We start from the raw sequence: 24,494 nt of genomic DNA, 5'->3' as shown, positions 1-24,494 counted from the left end.
AGAGGCACCACATTTAGTGTAAAGGCTATTAGTTTCAAATCAACATTTTTAATGGTTTCCAACCAAAGAGAATCAACCTTTCTTTAGGCAAATAAATAAAAAGTGCAAAGGAAAAACATGATTAAGATTGATGATTTGAATCATGATTAAAATTGGTGATTTAAAAATCAATCTACCCTGGGAGATCCCAGAGCAGATGATGTTCCAGTGATGCAGAAGTATGTGTGAGGAGGTTCTACACCTGTATTAGAACTTGTAGTTAAAATCTGCCCAACGCTTCTTCATCCTTCTAGATCTGCACCCCCACTTTCTCCTGCAGACACCACCAATGGTCCCAACAAGGCCAGGTTCAGCCACACTCACCTCTGACCGGGCATCCTGTAGGGCCTTCTCTAGCTTGTCCACTGTGAGCTGGAAGGGCCGGGTGCTTGTTCCGGTGATCTGAAAGGCACCCACAAGATAAAAGCAAACAATGTTTCTACAGATCCTCCATCAACCATTTCTGCACAAAAGTATTTCCCAAACCACAAAAGCCCAGCAACAACCAGATTCCCTCTTCCTCACACTATGGAGGGAACAAGGAAATAAATAAAATCAAGGAGATATCGATACTGGATCTGCCATATACACACATATTGTCTGGTTATCCTTGGACAGACAGGACAATGCAAAGTTCCCATATGCTGCCCCATCCCTGGGATCACCTTGAGGAGGAGAGTTCAGTTGAGACTTATTCTATTCTTGGTTTTGCTCTGTAAAAAATGGCAGGCTTGCAAATTTCCAAAATTCCATTAATGTTTGTTTAATGGGAGTAAAATGCTGGACAGAAATCTAGTGATCACATCATAAGACTGGAAGCCAGTCAGGAAATCTAGAATTCTAATCCTGGTTTGCACACTGAATCTCGTTGTGGCTTGGTAAATCACTTAAACTCTATGTGCCTCAGTTTCTTCAACTGTAAAATGGTGGTGCTACATGTAAGCTACAACTAAGGAGTGTTGTGAGGACTCTTTGCAAAGCTCTCTGAAGCCAGAAAGCACAATGGCAGTGTTATTGTGCCTTCCACCAATACCAATTCTTTCCACCTGCAAAGATTTGTCCCCCCACCCCAATTCTTACCTTACTGTCTAAATAGGCATAGACCAGCTTGACGTTGCCATACAGGAACAGACTGTGGGTGATACCACCATAAAAGGGGGTGGCAATCAGAACAGCTTCTAAAAATCAAGAAAACAAAGCCAGTTATCCACTAAACTCATGATCTTTTCTTCCTTACTAGGGCACTCCATCCAAGCTTGGAAGCTTTTGCTTATGGTTCCATTTTTGAGGTCCACGGGAATGTTTAAGAGTTAAATTTTGTTTGCTTCCCTTTAGCAATAATTTTGTTTTACTTTTAACTCCCAATTCCAGGTCTCAGAGCATCAAACATTCCCTGTTGAGAATCCACTCAACATGAGTGCAGTCCACATTTCTAGAGCTACATCCAGAGGTGCAACTACATTAAAATGGGAAAGAGAGCAGGGAGAACCAGAAGTGAGAATGCAGGAGACCTACAGTCCCACTGAGGAGGATATACATTTGATAGTAAAAAGTTCGAGGAGACATCCTCCTCACTTGAGGCTGCACTGAAAAAATATGGCATTTGGCAGAAACTTGTCAGAAATTCCACAGTAAGTCACCGCCACTCTGCAGTCACATCCCAACATACAGTATTTGTATTTTGTTGTATTTTGACTACCATGTTGCCACCAAACAAAAAAGTATATTTTCAAAAAATCATCCAATAACCCCACTTACCCCCTGGATCACAGAGAACTGTAGCTAATGCAGAAAACAGAGAGCCACAACCATTCAACACAATAACCTACAAAAGAGACAATGGGAGCTGATGTTAATCCTGTTCATTGGAATGCACCACCACAAAAATAATTCTTGACAATAGCACTGGAATCTGCTCTCTCCTGAATCCTTTAGCAGAGCAAAACTACTCTTGACTCAGTTATGAATCCAGCTTCAGGTGAATCAGCAGAACAGTGCAAGGGGGCCCTGGAACTGGAATGACTAAGGTGCACTGGCATAGTAGGGCTCAAGACTGGCGCAAAAGGGGTTACTACAAAGAATGACTGAGGGACACTTGCAGGATGGCGTTGGATGCAAGAGTGAAAGAACAAAGGAAGCTACATTGTAGGACTGAAATACATTAGCTGAGCTGCATGTGAAGAATGTCTGGAAAGGTTGCATGTCACCTTCCTGACACTAGTAATGATCAATCCCTCCCATTTACATGATAAAAGATTGAGACAGGTCACACTTAAACATTAGTAAAATAAGATAGAAGAACCTGTTTCACAGTTCATGGCAATATGTTAGAAGACACATCAGTGAAAAGCAGATACCCACATTTTCTGCCTTGAGAGGTGCAGGGGCCTTGCAATAATAGGTCAAAAATCGAGCCACTTCCTCCCGTAAACTGAGAAAGACAAAAAAGCAAAGATTGATTCAGTTTATTCTCCAAGAGGCTGGGCTCTCCACAGGTCCTCATCACAAAGAAATAAAGCCAGGACACTTGACAGACTAATGTATACAGCTAGGAAAAAACAAACAAAGAGGAAAACACATACCATGGGCCACTTATTCCATACTATGGAGGTGGCTTGCATACACAGCAAAGGTCATGGAAATGATTTATAACTCCACATATATTTATGAAGAATTTAATTTGTCAAGACATAGAACATAGGAAGGAATAATGGTCCAGCAATGTCCACTACAATTGTAGAGAACAGTGGGCACACCCACCTACTAGACATGCACAATACTCTTCTTAAAAAACAAAACAAACACAAACTGGAACCCACTCAGATATTTTGGAATTGGATGAACAGACAAGGCGATCACGTAGGGATTTAGGAGGAAGAGGAGAAGGATTTAATAGCCTAGAGAAGCTTTATCCAACCAATCCAGCAGAGCTGGTTTGTACTTATGCATTCTGAACAACCTCAAGGTGGCCTTTTCCCATAGATGCATGAGGAGAACATCTGTATTATATTTAGAAAGCAAGTATTTACAAAGGGAAACTTCTGGGAGATGAGGCTACTTACAACATATGTCCTTTCCAATCAGGATATTGCAGCAGTGGAGGCTCCATGAGGTTCATATCACTCTGCGTCAGCTGTCAGCAACAAGAAAGGGACAGGTACAACCATTAAAATCAGAAGCACAAGCCAATTTATGGACCATACTCACATGTACATACACACACCCCCCACTGACTTCAGCAGCCTTATGAGGGTTTTAGAAACTACTTGGCCATCAAAATCATGCAGCAATGCTTCCTTGCACAGAGATCTGCAAAAAGGAAGCACAAAGGCTAATACAAAATGAACGCCCATGGAAAAGAGATCTCTGTGGAGGACTTTTTGAACAAAGCAGTCCTTAGGGCCCTGATGAGGGCCTGCCCCAAGTTCTGAGGATAGTAGCTTTCAACTAACTGGGAAAGGTGAAGTTAACTTCTTGAAAGTGCTCCTTTGGGTCTCTCTCATGAGGAAGGAACTCCTTTGGGTTTCAAAGGGAGTTTCACCTTAGTTGAGGGGCTGAATCAGTTGCCTTTAACAATTTTTTTCCAGATTACACTTAAAAAGTAAGTATACGGTCTTCATTTAATTATTTTCAAAGCTGTAACTCGCAGAGTTTCAAACAGTCCAGTCCAAACAAGTCACAAAGGGAAGCAAAGCAGTGATCAGAGGGGGTGTATTTTATATGAATGGAAATGAATCAAGAAACATTTACATATGGTGCATTCTCATAGATTTCATAAAAGGAGCCCAGATTTAAGGGTGGGGACCAAAGGGGGAAGAAATGCAAAGGACTAAGAGGAAAACCAACATGCAGATGTTAAATCTTATAAAGTAATTTAAAAAAAATCTGGGTTGGAGTTCTGATGCCGTGAGCTGGGGCTCTGATGACTTGAGCTACTGCTCTGGGGGTTTAATGGTATTGCCTTTCATCCCATGTAGAATAATAACCTTGGGCGGTATAATCTTTTACTCTATTTACACAGTTGGATATGTATCCTGAAGTCTGTGCAACACACAAGTGTGCCTCATTTGCTTTCTCTCCTAAACTCAGCTGGCACAGAACTGGAACATATCAGCAGGCTTGGCCCAAATGACAACACAATGGGAAGTAAAGGAGTCCTTGAGGGTGATGCTGCAGAGGATGATGAAGCCAACTGGGCCAACTGGTAGGGAAGAACATCCGAGACCTCATCTCTGGGCTGTCAAGTCCACAGAACATCACCGGACTTAGGGGTAATGAACTGCAGACAGAAATCTGGTCAGTTACTGTTTTCACTTACAAAATATAGGCATTGGCTTCCAAGTTAGTGGCAAGATTGCCTTCTAATAACCTCCAGTAGCATACTGTTCTGTGAGTCAATGCAGTAGCACTAGAATGTGGCAGTTCATAAATTGGAAGAAACATCTTTTCTCAGCTCTGAGCCTGTTCCAGTATGCACGAGAACAAGCTCATCTGGTTGCTGCTGATAGGCAGGAGCAAGTAACCCACTTTCATAACAAGGCTAATCAAGATGCAGTTGTTCTTTCTCTGACATGTTAACTGCAGACATTACACTAAGTCTCAGGGGAAGAGGTAATGGGGGAAAGGAAGGAACAGCCTAGACATCCTAAAAGGCACCTTTCAGGCTTCTGCACACAGCTGTCAGGCAGAAGTTCTGCCTTACCTGTTCTGTTAGCTGGAAGGCCGAGTGTTGGGGTAATGCCCCCCCGAGTCAGTGGCATGGCAGGCAGAAATAAAACAAGGAACATTTTGAGGGTTGGCAGTGATGGAGTGGGAGTGAAAGAACTTTAACCAACTACAGTAGAGACTTGCTGTGCCACAAACTGAGTACCCCACCCTTCCTCACCTCTAGTTAGGACAAACTGCTGTCTCCCCACAAAATAGCCTGAATCTGGGTACATGGCTTAATGAGAAACAAGACAGTTTCCTTTGGCCCAAGCAGTCTACAGTTTGAATTATACTGTCTGTACTAGGCCTTTCCCTGGTGTAACTAAGCAAGACCACCAGTTAGTGCTTCACCCAGTTTATTAGTAATACCCTCACTGGTACCAAATCCTCTCAAGCTTTGAGACAGTTCAGAATTGGATCAGAACTGTGCAGCCTGATAACGGCCCAAATCAAGCCCCCTCTGTCCCTAGATCTGGACACCCCTGAATTGTGAGACTTGGGCTCACCTCTATGTTAATTGAAGAGCTGTCAGCAGGAGAAAAGCAAATGTACTTTACTTTCATTTGGCTCTGTATTCCAGGCAGTGCCCCAAAGGCAAGGCCACAACTGGGTGATTAGAAGACACCACCATTTCCAATCTATCTCTGACAAGATAACTTAAAGAAATGCACAACCCAAAATGAAATAGGGAAAATGGAACAGCCAATGACCTTCTGCATCAGTGCCAGCATGGAAGAAAGGAAGAGACATGACAGCTGAAAGGTAAGCGCTCTGGGAAATTATTGCTCTGTGAGGGATCTGAGCAACAGTTGCAATCCAAGCACATCATCAGTACTAAGTAGAAATTAAGTGGAGTATTACATATTTCTTCTGGGGATTGGACTTACCCGCTTGGACATTAGATCAAAGCAGAGTTTATTCTCACTGGTACCAAAATTAATTATTCCCTGGAGAAAGAAATAAATCATTGTTTAGGGAGACAAACTACCACTAGGCAGCACTACTTGCATTTCAGCTTTGCTGTTGCCCCTGCTGCTGTTACTCAAAAATCCTAGCAAGGTAAAGGAGATAACAATGGATGAAAAACAAGCTTCACAGAACACTCATCACATATGTATAAACTAGTAATTTATACAAGTGCTTAATTTATTAGTCAGTAAATTCTCTAGGGATGGGTACAAAACAAGGGTTTATATTAGTTTATATAATGTGTATAAGTAATTTAACGTTAAATTGACTTGTTAATGTAAATCTGACCTTAACACAAGTTTATACAATTTTTCCTAGCTGAGAAAGCTGGGATTTATATTGCTGTGACACACAAATTGTGCTTTGGAAATATTTCCATGTTCAAAATGTGTGTTCATCAGATAATGACATTGTATTCCACCAATTTACTCATGGATATGGAAACTTCATTTTTTACACAGTGCCAAGTATGAAGGCAGGTTAGAGCATTAGCCTTTTCTCCTGGCATGCTCATATCAAAGTACAATAAAGTACAGAGAGAGAAAAAAAACATTAACATATTTTCACTTCTGAGGCTAGGGTGGGTCACTGAACAAATTAAAAAAATACACAGGGTGGTATACTTATGACATTATTACAGGTTGGAGCCAGTTTTAGGTATTGAATTTTAATACCTCTTGTAAACAAATGTAGGCAATACTGAAGAAATGATAACGTTTGTTCCTTGGGTTGCACTTATTGTATTGAATAATAATGTGATATTGGTATACTTTGTTTTAAAGGTTCTAATATGCAACTCTCATGATACTGCATTGCAGGAGAGACAGTGTTTGATGAAGTTAAGATTAGTAATTTTAAGTTAAAATTGTTGATGTTTAGGCTCAGAACCATGGGCTTATTTGTAAAAAGCTCACATAATTATTTCTTTAAAAATTTAAAAAAAAAAATACATTACCCTGAAATGTTGTAAATCTCATACCTTTGCAACAAGCCTGATTATATTGTACAGAATAAGTGACAGGCAAAAGGTAAACGGCAGCATCAGCTTTGAATGGTGAATTAAAAAAAAAAAAAAAAAAAAAGACAGCTTTCTAAATGTCAATGGTGCAAACTGCTCCTTGGGTTCTGAAAAGCCAGCTGGGTCTTTCTGCCTCTTGCATCATCAACAGTGATAACATGTTGCAACCGGAACTTAGTGGATGACATTGGAGATGATGCAGAAGGGAGAATAAAGTTCCACTTGCTCTCCTCAGATGCATCTGAGGAAGTGAGCTGTAGCTCACGAAAGCTTATGCTCTAATAAATTGGTTAGTCTCTAAGGTGCCACAAGTCCTCCTTTTCTTTTTGCGAATACAGACTAACACGGCTGTTACTCTGAAACTTGCTCTCCTGTAACTCTATTGGCTCTACAGGCCTAACAATAGTTTTTGACAGGAAATTGAGCAGCCATGACCCAAAGCTACACAGGGTGCTGCTCCCTGCTGTACAGGGGAGCTCATTTTATGTAATGAATTTTCTATGCTTTATTAAAATGAAAAGATTGACCTGACTGGCATCTGTGAGATAAAAAAAGTCATGTTCTAACACAAGCCTTGTCGGTGAGTCTAAGAAATGACCCTGTTTGGTGTTTCTCCTAGCAAGAAAAAAATGCACAGAAGCGGAACCTCACTCACATTAGGGTTTTTGTCTTCATCGTACTTGTCAGCATGATAGGCCTTGTATCCCTCTTCTGTCGAGCCACGAAAGAGATTGGCAATGTTTCCACGAGCTGAGAGGAAGGGGCTGCTCTGGAACTCGCCAGGGTTACAGAAATTGTACATGTCGGTCCTTCTCTCAGAATGTGGTCGCCCTACATGCATGGCCCTCGCCTCCTGTAGGCCCCCTCCTCCTCCCATCCCAGCGATGTCAGACAGCACCTGGATGAAATCCAAGCCCCGGGGCAGTGCAACAGAAGAGGAGGAGCCACTGTTGCTCTGCTTTAAGATGCTAAGCATCTGAGCAAAGACATTGAACATGCGGAACTCATGCTCCCGCTCCAGTTCAAAACGTCGCTGCTCTAGCTGCATCCGCCGTTCCTCCACTTCCATATCCCGCTGTAACCGCCGCTCCTCCATCTGCAGAAAGCGCTCCTCCATGGCCCGCTGTGATGTCAGGGTCTTCAGTAGGAGGTCATCAAGGGGGTCCTTCACTCGCTGGCCTTTCCGTTTCTTCCGAAGGCGGTGCAAGGTGGAGAAGCCAGGCCGAGGGCCCACACTCTGCATCCGGGATGAGGAAGCCAGGTTGGGCTCACTGAAACCTGCAGATATTCAGAGACAAGGGAAAACTAAATTTGCAGCAATTCATTCTAATGATGACACTGCAGCATACTAACTGATGTGATCATACACTACTGCCCTCTACTGGACCAGTTTGACCCAGGTCTGCTTAAGTAGCCCCATTGCCTTTCTCTGACAAGAATCAGATCTGTCCATGGTAGAATCCCACAGGAAGGGTGAAGTCAAATCTACTAGGTACATCCTGAATGTTGAAAAGAAAAAAAAACAAAAACATGTTTTCCCTTTAACCTCATATGTTGAATTTGACATTATGCAACCAAGCACTGGTCTATCTAGTTCAGTATTCTGCCTCTGGCAATGATCCAAACTAACTCTAATGAATGACAAACCCCCTCTCCTAAATAGTGCACTTGGCCAGTTGAGCAAGCATAAGGGTGAATGGAAGAGAGGATTCCTTCCTGACCTCACAGTGATCAGCATGAGGTCATTGTCTCTCTCCCGCACCACCATGCTGTATGTATCCACGACTCCATCCATTCCAGACTGCTCTGAAATCCCAATGACAGGTTTCAGAGTAGCAACCGTGTTAGTCTGTATCCACAAAAAGAACAGAAGTACTTGTGGCACCTTAGAGACTAACAAATTTATTTGAGCATAAGCTTTCATGGGCTACACCTCATGCATAGAATGGAACATATAGTAAGAAGATTGTGATATATAATATATATCTCACACACACACACACATACAGAGAACATGAAAAAGTGGAGTAAGATGCTAACTAATTAAGATGAGCTATTATCAGCAGGAGAAAAAAAACTTTTGTAGTGATATCATAACATTCAAAAACCGGTAGGAGAACACTTCAACCTCTCTGGCCACTCAGTAACAGACTTAAAGGTGGCAATTTTGCAACAGAAAAGCTTCAAAAACAGACTCCAACGAGAAACTGCTGAGCTTGAATTAATATGCAAACTAGATACCATTAACTTGGGTTTGAATAGAGACTGGAAGTGGCTAAGTCGTTACACATATTGAATCTATTTCCCCATGGTAAGCATCCTTACACCTTCTTGTCAACTGTCTACATGAGCCATCTTGATGATCACTACAGAAGTTTTTTTCTCCTGCTGATAATAGCTCACCTTAATTAATTAGCCTCTTACTCCACTTTTTCATGTTCTCTGATATCTATCTATCTATCTATCTATCTATCTATCTTTTGTATTTGCACAGGGCTCTAGGAACGCAAGGTCAGTGGATTCATCCAGAGGGTTCTAGCCTATCAGTGAAAAGAACAGGGACTCCTATCACAATGTGGTATGAGGACTCAAGAGAGCCCTTTTAATGTTCAAATGAGACCACAAAATATGAAAATTCTATCTGGATTTGAGATGCTTTGACAGAATTAACTACATGTAGGAATCTTGCACAGCACCTATGCCTGCCTCTAGGAGGTGTCAGTCCCTCAATTTCACACACCGTAAAGTGCACTGATTTTATGTCTTTTATACCAACCTGCACTAAGGGACATTTCAGGAAATACTGAAAGGCCATTAATGCAGATCCTATTACTCTACATTAAAATTGTTTGGGATAAGGAAACTCAACAGAATACAGAGGTGGTAACACCGAGACGCACACTGTCTGTGGGAAATAAGACAGAAGCCTCAGGCTTGAATGAGAAGAGACTGTCCTACCTGAAGGTGAAACACTGGTTTCAATGGGAATTTCCACCCTGGAGATAGGAGAGTCATTCTGGGCCCTGTCCAGAAAAGCTCTCTCCATCTCATGCTCCTCAGGGGAGCCCTGCTGGTAAGACATGGATAGTGGGGGCTCCGGGGTCAAGCAGTGTTCATCAGAGTCCACCTCTTCACATTTGATTTCCATCAGCTCAGGGTGCTGAGAGTGTCCGAAAGGTAGAGCTGAGGGGGTGAAGTGGTGATGGTAGTTCTCCACCATGCTCCCTTGCAGTGCTTGCTGAGACACCACACTGCCACTCAAGGAACTGTAGGAGATGGAGGGCCGGCTGGTCAGCACCCGGTCCATCACCTCATAGAATTTCCAAGTCCTGCCACCCCTTGGGGTCTTGTTGTTGTCCTTGATCCTGCGGTACTCCAGCTTCATTTTTTTGATTTTCTCCCGGCACTGATCCCCAGTCCGGTGGATGCCCTTCTCCCTCAACACCTCAGCAATCCGGTTGAAGACATGCTGGTTTCTCAGGCAGCTCTCCAGCTCCATCTGAACTGACTCATCAGCCCAAAGCTGCAGGAGCTCCACCACTTCAGGGTCTGACCAATTACTGCCCCGCTCGTACTTCTTCCCCCGAAAATCCATTATTCCTGCCCCACCCCAGTAAAGGCAGGAACTCCTGGGGCGCGTGGCCAGGAGTAACTGAAGGGATGGGGGGTGAGGAGATGGTGACAGAGTTTCCGTACTTAGCCCAGGTGTAACAAACCCCCAGGAACGGGGCGGGTGGGGGGGCGGAAGGGCCACTAACACGGGGCTGGGGTCATTTGTGACAGGAAGGCCTGGCTTAGCCAAACCATTGGGGCAATTCTCCACCTCAGCTGCCTCAAGAAGGTTCTGCCCGGGCTTGGGGGGCTCTACCCCCCTTTTCCCCGCCTCGCGGGAGCTCTGCCACTTCCCTTTCCCTCGGGCGGAGGCTCTGCCTCCCTTCCCCCCAGGCGGACAGCTAGCTCGCTTGGGCCCGGCCAGGCTCGGCTCAGCCCAGCACGGGTCAGCCAGTCCGCTCTAGCCGGGCTTCTGAGGGACTAGGGCGGCATGTTCACATCCGGGGTGACGGCACATGCGTGCTGCCCTTATTCCGGGATAACTTTGGTCCGTGTCAGTCACTCGCCTCGCTCCCCGCGGCCGGGCTGGGCTGGGCGAGCCGCACGGAGCCCCTCTCCGGCCTGGCCCCGCCTCCGCCCCTCCCCCTGCGCTCGATCGGCTCCTGCTCCTCCAACAACGGGCGGAGCCAGCGGCGCTTGTGCCCGGGCAGGGGCTGAGGGTGAAACTTTGCGCTGGAGGCGGGGCGGGTTTGTCGGAGAGCCACGGCCCCGCCCGGCGGCAAGCTGAGTTCCTCGGCCCGGGCAGAGCCGTTCTCCCCCAGCCCCTCCGCGGCGGGCTGCCTGCGCCCCAGCAGCTCCCCGGGTTTTACTGAACCCCCGCCCTGTCCTGGCCCCAGCCTCAGCTGTTCTCTGCTCGGCGCTGCCGCCCCCAGGTGCTGAGGGACCGGACGCAGCCCGGGGTGGAGGAGGCAGTAGGGCGGGGCCCGGGCCGGGAACCGCGCCGAGATCCCCCAGCAGCAGAGCGAGGGGCGCTGGAGGGAGCGGACGCTCTCCCGCTGATTTCCTGTCGGGGTGGCGCCCCGCACGCGGGTCGGGGACGCGGGCCTGGGGGGCGCCGCAGGTAGGGGTATGCCGCGCGCGCACGGTCCCGGCCGGGCACTGCAGACGCGGGGAGCGCCGCTGCTGCAACCGGGCCGAGCCCCCTTTCCCTAAACGGCCTTTAGCCCCGTTCTACAGAACCAGCCTGGCCCGCTCCTCGGGCGTGGCGTCCGCTAGGGGCAGGAGCGCCGCGGTTACTTTCCTCTGGCCTTCGCCGAGGACCCTTATTAGGACAGGGGAAAGACCGTGGTCCCTCAAGCTACTCTGCCTCTGGAGAGGTGTTGGCGTCTGGACCCTTGTCCAGCGTGCCTGTTTTTCTACTACAGCTTCACAGACTCTCCTCCCGTGGTGGATCTGTGGGGAATGTGTGTGCCACAGGTGCCAGAGCCGCATTTTTGGCTGCAATTAATGAGACCAAAATTTCCCGAGTCTTTTTTGCTTTACAAGAACACAGGATAGTCGGTTTGTTGGGCAGGCGAAATGGTCCCTCGAACAACTGCGGTGATTAAAGGTGGGGAAGCAGATGAAGGGACTTTTTACTTCTGCAGTCACCAACTCAAATCCCTCATGATTCCAGATAAAGATTATTTCAAATTAGACACGAGGCACAGATCTGAAGTCTAACAGAGCTGCCTCTTCACATTAAAGATGAAGATGGTGGCTAGAAGCAGCATCGTGGAATTTAATAAACTGTACTTTGGCCACTCTAGTTCAATCCGTAGCACATCCAGTTGTAAATTTCCAGTCCAGACTTGAGCTCTTGGGGTGTAAGAAAGGTCCTGTCATTTACTGTCTGTGAAGCAGCAGGCACACTGATAGCACTGTCATCTATTAAATAATAAACCAATGCATGCATGTGCTCTGTCACATCACAGCGCTTATCCATTAGTTTCCATAGTGTTAATCACACAAAAGGTGCTTTTCTTTTTAGAGAGAGTGGTCTGAGCACAAGAATTCCTAAAATCTTAGCTCTCCTACTCACTCCTTCTGTGGACTTGAGTAGGGCTTAGCCTCTCCATGACTCAGTTTCCCAATCTTCAAAATGGGGACAAAAATCCTGATGCTCTCTCTCTAAACAATCCTAATGATTCCTCTCCAAATAGCAGCACTCATCCTTTTAACTAGAACTGTTTTGTACCACTTTGCAAAGCGGACACTGTTGGGTGGTCCTTTAAGAAAGGCTTTCCTGTACGCTCTTCGGTTCCTTAGAGTCCTACCAAATGTAACAACTACCAAACTATTGAAGATTAAGAATGTGAAAGACATAACAACCTTGGCTGTATCCTGTCAGCATAGATCAAGTTCATTAAGGTGTCAGAGGATCTTCTGACACGTCCACAGCTGCTTTTCCATTCCCCTCATATCCACCTCTGGGACCAGAGGCGACCCGTGCCTGCCGATTGGTGGGGGGGAGAGGTGGAGTGAGGGCAGCCGGCTTCAGCAGTGTTACTGAGTATGCTCAGTCCATGTGCGCATGCTCAGTACAAACCAAGCAGCAAATGGGGAGGGGGCGACCCTGCCTCCAGCGGCCCATATGCGTCCCCTCTGTCTAGAACTGGGAAACAGTTTACCCTAAAATCCAAAAGCACGATTACCACCAACAAAAACTACCTTCACTGTTATTAGCCAAAGGTGAGGATGAGCTGCCACTTGTGGATTTAACATTTCCAAAACTTTGGGAATATCTAGACCAGTGGTCCCCAAACTGTGGGTTACGACCCCCTAGGAGTGCAGGGGAGGGGAACTTCTGGCGGGGGGCGGCGCAGTGGCCCAGTTCTACTCCTTGCCCCTGCTCCCAGATGCGGCTCATCCGCCAGCCTTGTCCCTACTCTTAACCCTCAGTTCCCAGCCGCCCCACAAGTCTGCTCCTGGCCTGGGCGGGGCGAAAGCCACTGAAATATTCTATTACTGGTAAGGGGGGTGGGGGCATGAGAGGAAAAGTTGGGGGACCACTGGTTTAGACTCAGGGGTTATGTTTTGTTCTCTAGTTATCAATGCTGACAAAAGCGAGACACGGACCCAGTTCACCATTACCCTGCTGCACCTTGCTTGGTCATTTACACCAGTGCAAGTGATAAACACGATCAGTCTGATTTGTTAGCATTTTAAACTGACTTTGCACCTTGTGTACATGACTACACAAGGGATAGGGCAATAGTGAATTGGGCCCATCGTGACATACCCATAGTGACAGGGTCCGTGGAAGGGATGCAAGAAGTTTCAGTCAATGCGATGTTTAGGAACCAGAGGCCAATGGGCAGGTCCAAAGTCAGGAGCAAGGTGTCAGCTGAAAGTCAGAGCCAGGATCAGCAGGAAACAAAAGCCAAAGCTGAGGGGTCAGTGCTGAGCTGGAAACCAAAGAGCTGCAGCCTAACGTCAGGGCCAAAGCAATCAGAACACAGGGTAATGGGACTGGAACAAGTTGAAGGCACAGGGAACATGCAACAGGGTAGAGCTGAAGTCAGAAACCAGGGATGAGGCCAGGAATCAGGTAGAAGGGTCTGCTGCAGGATCCACCTGGTTGGGCAGACAACTTCCTGTGTCTCTTTCTGGTTTAAATAGTATACTGAACCCAATCTGCAGCTCCAGACAGGGTTGCCAGGTATCTGGTTTTCAACTGGAATGCCTGGTCTAAAAGGGATCCTGGTGGTTAAAAGTCCGGTCAGCAGTGCTGCAGGTCTGAGGCAGGCTATTCCCTACCTGTCCTGGCTCCGCACTGCGCCCCGGAAGCGGCCAGAAGGTCTGACTCCTAGGCAGGGGGCACGAGGATCCATGTGCTGCCCTCACCTTGAGCACCGGCTTTGCGATCCTGTTGGCTGGGAACTGCAGCCAATGGGCGCTGGGGGCGGTACCTGCAGGTGACAGCAGCGCACAGAACCTCCTGGCCCCCCCGCCTAGGAACTGGACGTGCTGCTGGCTGCTTCCGGAGTGCAGTGCGGAGCCAGGACAGGCAGGGAGCCTGCCTTAGGGCTGCTGCACTGCTGACCAGGAGCCACCTGAGGTAAATCCACAGCCCAACCCCCAGCCCTGAGCCCCCTCTCCCCCCACCCCAAACTCCTCATCCCTGGCCCTACTCCAGAGCCTGCACCCCCAGCCGGAACCCTCACCACCCCCCCACACCCCAACCCCGAGCCTCCTCCCACACCCTGAACCCCTTTTCCCCAGCTCCACCGCAGAGCCTGTACCCTCTTCTGCACCCCAACCCCCTGCCTCAACCCACAGCCCCCTCCCACACTCCAAATCCCTTGGCCCCACCCCCACAGCCTGGCGCCCTCTCCTGCATCTGAAATCCCTCATCCCTGGCCCCACCCCAGAGCCTGCACCCCCCAGCCCAGAGCCCACACCCCAACTCCCTGCCCCAGCCCAGAGCCCCCTCCCATACCCTGAACTCCTCATTTCTGGTCCCACCCCAGAGCCCACACCCCCCAGCCCAGAGCCTATAACCCCTCCCACACCCCATGCCCCTGCCCCAGCCCTGTGAAAGTGAGTGAGGGTGGGGGAGAGGGAATGTAGTGAGTGAGAGGCGGGGCCTCTGGGAAGCGGTGCAGCTAGGGTGTTCAGTTTTGTGCAATTAGAAAGTTGGCAACCCTAGCTCCAGAGTTCCTCCACTCAGGTCCCAGTGGGCAGTACCTTTAGTGGAGCAAAAGGCGTTAGAGCTCCCAATTCTCTTGTCACTAGCAGAACCATTGGGTGACATGGTGGATGCGGCCATGGGCCCCACGTTCAGGACCTACAGATCCTCACACATAGCAGCACACAGAAATGGCTTTTGTAGCCGGGTGCAGGGGTCTTTTGGCAGCCCCTGAAGAGGATCCCAGAGCAGAGCCCCTGCTGAACCCTGCCCTGCCTGTATCCCTAAAAGGTGGCCCTGCTGAGCCAGGCAACAGTTTGGGATTCTAGGAGTTTACCCACAGTCAGGGTTCAGAGGAAGTCAGTATTGATCATCCCAGCATTCAAAAAGCATGAATGAGGTCCCCAGAGAGACCTGAGATGGTCTCAAAATTGATGAGATTTTCTGAAAAATAATAAATGTTGGATTCTTTTTGTCTTCCAGTTTTTAAGCTTTCAGGGTGCACTCACTTCACATTTTCAAGCTTTCCTCCACTGCTATGTGAGCAAGAAACTTTATTTTTAAATGAAAGTGAAATTCTTATGCAATCTCTTAATTCCAGCATCTGAGGCTTTCAGAAAAACCTGTGTCTGCAACCTGGCGTGGGTCGGTGCGTATACACAATAAGAGTACCTTGCTGGCCCAGTGGAGAAGCCGTATATGGCTCTGCGTCTGCCCGCATCTACTCCAGGACCGGGAGGCGGCCCCAACGCACTGCGAACCGGCGGCGGTTGGGTTGGACTTCGCCGGGTGTCGCTGTCGAGCAGCAATTCTGTATGGAGCAAGAGTTGGGGGACACAGCTGGGGCCAGCAGAGATCAGAGGGGCAGGATAGCTCAGTGGTTTGAGCATTGGCCTGCTAAACCCAGGGTTGTGAGTTGAATCCTTGAGGGGGCCATTGAGGGATCTGGGGGCAAAAATTGGGGATTGGTCCTGCTTTGAGCAGGGGGTTGGACTAGATGACTCCTGAGTCCCTTCCAACTGATATTCTATGAAACACACAACAAAATTAGGAGCAGTGGTCACACTGGAAAGCTCAGAGCTAATCTGATATGGAGTCAAGCTTTAAAAATAAAGGTGTGATGCACTAAGATGAAATGAGCGATAAGGGGTGTTGTGCTGACAAGGTGTAAGAACCCTGGAATTTTTGTGCAGATTTGCATAGTGCAAGTTACCTAGGTTTTCTTGTTTTGTTTGGTGGTTCATGCTCTGCAGAAATGGGTTTGTGCATGCATTTTTTTTTTTTTAAACTAAGATGTATTTACTAGGAATAATCCGTTTGGCTCACATTAACCTCCTCCTACAGGACTTTGGCAAAGTACTCCAATACATTAATTTACTCTGGACAGCTGTGCCTCTTGAGTGATTGATGGTCTTGGGGCTCTGCCACATTACACAGGCAGCTATGCAACTTGTCATGGGATGCAGTGTGTTGTTAGCTGATCACCCCTCTTGTAAGATCAGAGTTGGAACAATAAGGGAGAAAAGTTCAGAAGAGGTTTAGGTTTGAACATGAAGTGTACTTTCTGGGTTTCATATTTATTGCACCTTAGAGACTAACCAATTTATTTGTAGCTCACGAAAGCTTATGCTCAAATAAATTGGTTAGTCTCTAAGGTGCCACAAGTACTCCTTTTCTTTTTTGCAAATACAGACTAAGACAGCTGTTACTCTGAAACCTATATTTATTGCAGAGGTTTTGGACTAATTCAGTTGACACTAGCTTATCAAAAATCTCACTGCATTTCCTATCGTGCAGTCAATTCAAAAGTACAAAACACACAGTACTATCCATAGGGAAGCAGTTCTCAAACTGTGGGCCAGGACCCCAAAGTGGGTCATGACCCCATTATAATGGGGTTATCAGGGCTGGCATTAGACTTGCTGGGGCCCAGGATCAAAGCCCGAACCCCACTTCCTGGGGTGGCTGGACTCAGGCTACAAGTCTGCCGCCTGGGGCTGAAGCCCTTGGGCTTTGGCTATGGCCCCCCGCCTGGCAGGGCTCAGACTTCCACTTTGGCCCCCTACCTGGGGTGGCAGGCTCAGATGGGCTCAGGCTTCAGTCCCCCATCCTGGGGTCATATAATAATTTTTGTTGTCAGAAGGGAATCGTGGTGCAATGAAGTTTGAGAACCCCTACCATAGAGGATAGTTCCTCTGTTTTCACAGTGCCAGTAGTGAGGTGTTGTGTTACTTGGGCCATTTCTATGCTACAGGGACCACTGAGCCATAGGTATAGTGCTATAGCTATGCCAGCCCAACCTCACAGTGTAGACAGAGCCTACTCCAACAAAAGGGATTTTTCTGTTGGCCTAGGAACACCACCTCCCTGAGTAAGGGTAGATAGGTCAACGGAAAAATTCTTCCATTGATCTAGCTATGTCTAGACCAGGGGTGAAGATTTTTCAAATCCATGAGCATTGCAGGGATGTCGACTCCTAGACCAGGCCTAAATCTTCCTTACCTTCACAAACTATATTGCAGATAATTTCCTAGTACACCATGAGGTGTGATCATGAAGAACAGTTATTACCCTTGTAAAATAAATGGAACAAAATCCCTTATGGGAGGTAGTATCCTAGCATGCTCACTAATTTGCAGCATTAATCTCCCCACAAATGTGCCTCAGCCCTATCCTGGAGAGACTACCTCTATGAATGGGGTTTAGTCTTACTAATTCGCAAAATTTAATTTATAATGAGTCTACTGGTCATTAATGTGAATTATCAACAATCTACCAATCCCACACAAGAATTTTTTACCGTATACAGTCCACAGTGGCTGTCCTGGGTGATTCTGCTCTCTGTCAGGACTTTCAAGCTATGACATTAGAAAGAAATTTGCAATAATTTTGAATTAGAGAATAAATGTCAATTTGCTGTTGGTGAAAAGCGCTGGACTGAAAACCCTGGAAACTAGGCAGTCTTGTTATCCACAGCACACTTACAGTAGCAACTCCTCCTCCTGCCCCACTAATGTGCCTCAGCCTTCCCACGGAGAGACCCCCTTTAAGAATAGGTTTCAGTCTCCTTGGCCCATAGAATACCATGTCTTTAGCTGGGACTGCCCATAAGTGAGACAATAGTGATGAGGTTTATGTAATGGAGACCTTTGTCAGCTAAGGACAGGACTGAGATCCTAACTCATTTCACCCAGAGTGAGATTAAGTGTCTGATGGAAGCATGCTGCAAGATCTTCCATCAGAAGAATGAGATCTGCCTTTCAGTGAGAGATGGCCCCTCATTGCAAAGAGTGAAGTTGTTTGGAGGCTGAGCTTTGGGTTGACCCATTCAAGAGAAAGGGGTTCATAGAGCTTGTAATCCACTCCTGAAAAATCAGATCCCAATCTAAACGTCCACAAAATTCAGAAGGGGTTGGCTCAGATTCATCTTTATTTTAAATTAATCCGGAATGAAGGCCTCTCCCTGTAAAGGAGTACAACATGTAAGTTTTATTCTTTTGGCACCATTAAAATCTCAGGGGCATTCAATCGCTTTTAGATGCTTCCTCAGGGGGGTTAAAACCAGTTGTGTTCAGGTTTCTTTTGCAGATTCCCAAACCTCAGGGTCTGCAGAAGCTGCTGTGAGACGAATTTACCAACAGAGGGCGCGGAATCCCTGCTATATTCCTGCAGGCCCACGAAAAGCCATGGTGCACTTGCAGCCTAATTTGGAGTTTTAGTGCGAACTGACCTAGTGGAACATACCAAAGGGGGAAGCAGGGAGAATAGACTCAAGCACAGAGACCTTGGCAGACTGAAAAGCACAACAGGATGGGATTCAAAAGGAGAGTTAATTGCTTGGCAGCCCTGTTTTTCAGGGGCTAAGTAGACTGCTCTTCAAAGTTCACTATGGGACAAGGTCTAACCCGGTATGGTTTAAAAAACAAAATTTCACCATTTTTATATCTGGTGGAAAAGGACAATAAACTGTTTTTCAAAATGTCATTTTGCAGGTCAACTCCTTAGGACTCTACAGCAGCTGCTGCGTCGGCCACATATAAGCCCTGAAATATAGTAACAAAGTCATTACCAACTATGGCTGTCTGTTTGGTCATCTAAGTGAAATGAGTGTAGTGGATCTCAGTCTAGTTCCTAGCAGTCCAAGTGTTTACATCCTGCCAATTGACACTAATTGGCATCTTTCTGGCCATCTCAGCACAGAGACCAAGAACTGAATAGGTCATGGGGAATGAAGCACTCTTACTACTAAAGGGGCTCCCTTGGGGTCAGAATTAGGCACATTGGCCAGAAATGGTGTGGAAGAAGCTTACCCTGGCTCTGTTTGTGTCACATTTATTCCCTAGATAATATCAGCTTCTTGGGCTGTCAATTAGCACTAAAGTAAATAAATAAAGTCTTAACTTGTATCTGGCCGTCTTTCCACCATAAGTATGGCACTTACCCCATTCTACCCCAAAAAACCCCAACCCAGCCAAACTCCGCCAAAATAAAACAAACAACCCTGACATTAAGCAACCTAAAAACAAACCAAAATGAAATTAAAAAAAGAAAAATCTAAAAAAATTCAGGGTGTGGGTGTTGGTGGCCTGGGATATACAGGAGGTCAGAGTGGTTCTAAACCAGTGATACACACACCCCTGGAGGTACACAGAGGTCTTCCAGAGGGTACATCAACTCATGTAGATACTTGCTTAGTTGTACAACAGGTTACATAAAATGCACTAGCAAAATCAGTACAAACTAAAATTTCATACAAACAATGACTTGTTTATATTGCTCTATATTCTATACACTGAAATGTAATATTAATATTCCAATTGATTTTATAATTATATGGTAAAAATGAGAAAGTAAGCAATTTTTCAGTACTAGTGTGTGGTGACACTTTTGTATTTTCATGTCTGATTTTGTAAGCAAATAGTTTAAGTGATGTGAAACTTGGGGGTATGCAAGACAAATGAGAGTCCTGAAAGGGGCACAGTAGTCTGGAAAGGTTGAGAGCCACCAGACTAGATGATCTAGTGGTCCTTTCTGGCCTTAAACTCTTGGACTCTAAAACCATAACCTCTACCCCATGCAGAGTTTTTACTCTGAAAAGGGAGAAGTGCTAGACTCTCCATGAAGAAAAGTAGAGACTTAGCTATTGATTTTATGTGGAAGGTGTGTAGAGACATTGCAATGAGAAGTAGCAGTATAAAACCCTAAGATAGATAACTTCCATAGCTCTCAGGGACAAACCACATTCTGTCATTCAAGAAGCAAACTCTTCTCTTAGTGCGCACACAACATGTCCCTACTGAAATGCATAACACACCTGTTGCTGTACTTGCAAGGTATTTCTTACTCTAACTCTATATAAGGTGTTTCTAACTCTATATGGATGTGACATGACGCTCTAGGGTGCTTTTCCATTTGTATCAGCTTTTTCCTTTTTAACTTCGTGCTGGCCCTTCCTGCTCAGTCCCTGTCACTTTCTGATACAGGTCTGTATTCCACTGGTTTTCAGAACAACTAAACCCCAACAAAGTTCCAGATGTCCTGTTCCAGGCCTCCTATCCAGGGCTGTAAGTGGGGTCTGAGGAACTGGGGAGAGGACACAGTTATTCTTGTTAAAATTAGGTCATTACTTTAATAAGCAGCATCCAGTGCATGGACAAAAGAGAAGAGAAGCAAAGCCCTCTAGGGGGAACTGTTTACCATCTGAGTACATGCTAAAGGGTTATTAAGAGCACTTCCCACAGAGCAGGCAGGAAAGCCCAGTAAGGGTTGCTGAAGGACCGGTGGCCATTAGGTACCTGCTGCAGAGGACAATGAGATGGGGTAAATTTCCTCAGACAAATAGCATCTGATTATAACCACTTTGGTAGTTTTTCCTCAGCTGACTTTTTTTCCAATGTCAGTTTTCTAATTCATTTAATAGTTTGTCATACATTCTGTGAGAGACTGGGCAAAACTGTGGGAGCTGTATGACTGTTTGCAGACTGAGGGCCTGCTTTTCAAAGGCGCTGAACATCCCCAATGCCCATTGACTAACACCATGTCAATCACACAGGAAAAGGGAAATTAAATGTCCTTAGCATTTTCTTGTATATCTTGGTTCCCTAAGAAGGGTTTAAACCCCAGTCCTCTGTAGCTAATTGGCATAGGCAGTCTGTGGAATTCCTTGACACAGAAAGTCATATAATGAAGTACAGGTTTGATTTTTAAGAGGGCTAGATAATTCTATGTCCAATAACAACTAGAGACATACTAAAAACTAGAACCTTCAATCCAAAACACCTTTACAGTTCAGAAGGGGAGGGGAAATGGATTCAGACTCCTGCATTCAACCTACCCTTACAATTTTGGATGTGGATCAGACCAAAACAAAAAGAGATTAGTTTTCCATTTCTTGTTCTCATGTTGCTAAAATCCTGAAGATTTAGCTGACACCACATGATTTTTGCAATTGACGCTGAATTAGTAGTAGTTCTGCAGGTAAACCAATGATCGGCTTCAGGGCATGAGCTGATTGCCTGTGGAGACAGGAAGGAATTGTCCTCTGCACAGTACTCCACAGATCACCAAGAATATGACAGGGTGCTTTAACCTCCCTTTTAAGGATCCAATAGTATCAGCCTGTGCTAGAGGCAGAATCCTAGATCAGATGGACCAATGTTCTGATCCATAAGGAGAAATACATTTACTCCTTAGTACAAAACTAACACTAGTAATAGTACATGCTGAGAAAATAGCGGGTTCTCCTCACATTGTAAATCCTGTATGACCTTCAGCAGTGTATTGGAAGCCATCCCAAAGCCAAGGTGTTTGTACAAAGTTAGTAAGTACATCTCATCATCATTTGTACATACACACACACGTAGATTTCATTTCTATGCAGTGCTGGTTAAAATCCCACCCTGCACCTCTTACCCCCACTCCTGTAGTTATTTATATCTGTCAATTTTTTGTTTCCTTCTTAATTTTGCTCCTCCCCACCCTAAGAAGGAAGTCCATGAGAGGTTTCACTCTAACACATTGTTACTCCTGCTGGAATTCTGCACCACCACACACTGCAGAATTAATGTTCCCCGCAGAATTTTATTTTTTCCTTCAGTATTTCCCCTCAGTATTTCACCCTGGCACGGGTGGCTGGGACTTCCACCAACAGCCCCGGGTAGCTGACAGTGGGAGTCCCAGTTGCCTGGGGCTCACAGTAGGAGCATGATTATATGGTGTTATTTTGAGAAATAAAATAGCAGAATTTCAAAATATGGTGCGCAGAATGTTTAATTTTTTTGGTGCAGAATTCCCCTACGAGTATTGCTACAGCTGACAAAGTTTGCTGCTCTCAGTGCTTCCTCATGCTAACTGATCCTGGAGTGGGACTATGTGGGACTAAGGAAAGAAACAGTGGTGGAAAGAGGAGAGGGCAAGGGAGGCACTGGCTTTAGCTCTGAGACAACTACTGTGAAGATCTTTGTTTTAGGCCTGATGCACTGTTTGTATTAGCTCAGTACTATGTTTCTATTTGTTTATTCGTTTCTTCCCTTTTTGGCCTTATGTCTCCTCAGCCTGGCTTCGCTGTTCTCAAGTAGCATAAACAGTGCTGTCTGTCTAAAGGTCTAAAGGGGCTGTCTAAAGGTTGTCTCTGCTAAGTGCTGTAAGAGAAGGATGTGGGTCATTTCAGGACAACACATGGAAATTAAACCAAGAACCCTTCTGTGACAGGGTGCTATCAGCAGCACCCTGATCACTGACCTTGCTGCAGCCTGGAGAAGGCTGCAGGCCCAGTCAAGGGAATTACTGTTTGGTGGGGGATTGTGAGCATCTGGGTGACAATCACTGGGCTAACAAGGTAATTGGGGAGAATATAAAGGGAGGAAACAGGAAGCTTAAGAGGAGCTTGGGCTGGGGAGTGAGGGCTGCAGGGAAGCCTGTCTTTGCTATAAGCCTTTGTTGCACAAAATGGTTATGTAAGAGGGAAATAAATGGTGAAAGATAAACAGCCTGAAGTACATTTGTGACCATGAAACCATCTGAACTGACTGGGCAATGAGGTTCAGCAGATAGTGATGGAGGCACCCAGTGACACCTTCCTTAACCTGGGGCCTTAAATATTAGCATCCGTGGTTCACAGAAATCACAGCCTAGAAAAAATAAGGTCACTTGCCCATTCAGGACATCACAGGAGAATCATACTTTCAATACAGTTGTCCTACACCTCGCAAGACCAATATTACAAGAGTCCCAAATTATCTTTGGGAATACAATCATCAACACGCTGGGATGTGTGGTGTCAGCACATGGCATTGCAACACAAACATCAGAGCAAGCAGCCACTGAGCAGGCTTCTCCCACACAGCTCTGCTGATGTACATTACTCTGGCCAGCAGCACCCAGTTCCACCGATGTACTTTCTGCACCACCCCAGACAACTACTATGCTGAATCCCCCCTACCCCACCACCACCACTGCCCTCAGTCCTGGCCTTGACAACTCTCTGCCATACCTGTCCTGTGAATCCTTTGTGCATGGTGTAACCAATTAGTCCTGCCTTGAATGCAGGGGACTGAACTAGATGACCTCTCGAGGTCCCTTCCAGTCCTACGATTCTATGATGCTGTTGCCTGTGACAGAGGGAGATTTGACGGATTCGATGATCTAGCTCCATTCTAGTCCTATGCTGTTATATTCTTATGCAACATTCACTCGTTGTTTTGTGACATATAGTTACCCTCTTGACTGAGGACACCAAACTCATGTCACTTGTGCCTTGAACATCTTCACATACCCCCTCAAAACTCTCCTTTGACAAGTTAGGCTGCAAGTGTGCTGATACCACTGCTTATCGTGCTGACCAGTATTGCCTCATTGTTTACTTAAACCTCCCAATCTGTCTTATAATTATAATTGTCTTATAATTAGATTGCAAGCGCCTTTGGGCAGGAACCATCTTTTCCCCCTATATTTGTAGAGCACCTAGCACAATGTGGTCCTGGTCTACAACTAGGGCCCCAAGGTGCTTTAGTAATCCAAATAATAAAAATTCCTAGAGGCAAGAGACAGTATAAATCTAATGAGCCATCTCTTTCCTGCTCAGGTGTGTTGAGCTTCTCCCCTGAACTAAATGAAATCCTCAGCTGGAAACATCCTCCGCATAACCCTGTCACAGCAATTTTCCAGCCTTGGCTTCTTTCTGCAGGGAGTTCACAAGGGCTAGTGATCTTCATTTGTCCTTTTCCCCACCCCATTCCCACCATCTTGTACAAGAACTTCAACAATGTTGTCTTGAAAACCTCCATATTTGGTCCTAGTTACATTGGTTATCTTATGTAACTACCAGTTCACTCAGGAAATAGCCTAAGAGTCTGTGGGATAAGACCAGATTTTCAGCATTGTCAGTCATTGTTGACCTGTGTAGCGCTGCCAGCCTGTTCCATAAAATACTGTAGTCACATTCAGCTGATTGATATTAGATTTTTCTGCACAAGGCATGGTCCCAACAAAAAAACACCTCAGTATTTTGGGAACATTATCTCCATGTCAGCTTCCTGAGAA

The 24,494-nt window shown here is 46.1% G+C and overlaps 1 protein-coding gene and 1 long non-coding RNA gene across 4 annotated transcripts in view; one reads left to right on the top strand and one right to left on the bottom strand.

Annotated features, from left to right (window-relative positions):
- ACCS (1-aminocyclopropane-1-carboxylate synthase homolog (inactive)) overlaps nucleotides 1-24,494 on the bottom strand; it is an 86,822-nt gene that overhangs the window by 12,821 nt on the left and 49,507 nt on the right. For 2 of the 3 annotated variants that reach the window (XM_073348052.2, XM_073348054.2), the window contains 7 exons: nucleotides 7,389-8,011; nucleotides 5,634-5,693; nucleotides 3,102-3,172; nucleotides 2,401-2,470; nucleotides 1,798-1,864; nucleotides 1,120-1,217; nucleotides 364-441 (listed from right to left, as the gene is read on the bottom strand). In XM_073348052.2, the coding sequence (XP_073204153.1) occupies nucleotides 364-441; nucleotides 1,120-1,217; nucleotides 1,798-1,864; nucleotides 2,401-2,470; nucleotides 3,102-3,172; nucleotides 5,634-5,693; nucleotides 7,389-7,976 (1,032 nt within the window). In that variant the 5' untranslated portion in view covers nucleotides 7,977-8,011. Of the gene's footprint in view, nucleotides 1-363; nucleotides 442-1,119; nucleotides 1,218-1,797; nucleotides 1,865-2,400; nucleotides 2,471-3,101; nucleotides 3,173-5,633; nucleotides 5,694-7,388; nucleotides 8,012-9,691; nucleotides 10,912-24,494 lie in introns of those variants that run through there. The other variant, XM_073348049.2, reaches the window with a different exon arrangement.
- Nucleotides 10,994-17,665, top strand: LOC140912865 (uncharacterized). The gene is made up of 2 exons (XR_012159405.1): nucleotides 10,994-11,405; nucleotides 15,556-17,665. It is a non-coding gene; the product is annotated as an uncharacterized LOC140912865 (long non-coding RNA).

The sequence above is a fragment of the Lepidochelys kempii genome, chromosome 6 (assembly GCF_965140285.1).
Source record: "Lepidochelys kempii isolate rLepKem1 chromosome 6, rLepKem1.hap1, whole genome shotgun sequence".
Taxonomy (NCBI): domain Eukaryota; kingdom Metazoa; phylum Chordata; order Testudines; family Cheloniidae; genus Lepidochelys; species Lepidochelys kempii.
This window is presented reverse-complemented; position numbering and strand designations above follow the sequence as displayed.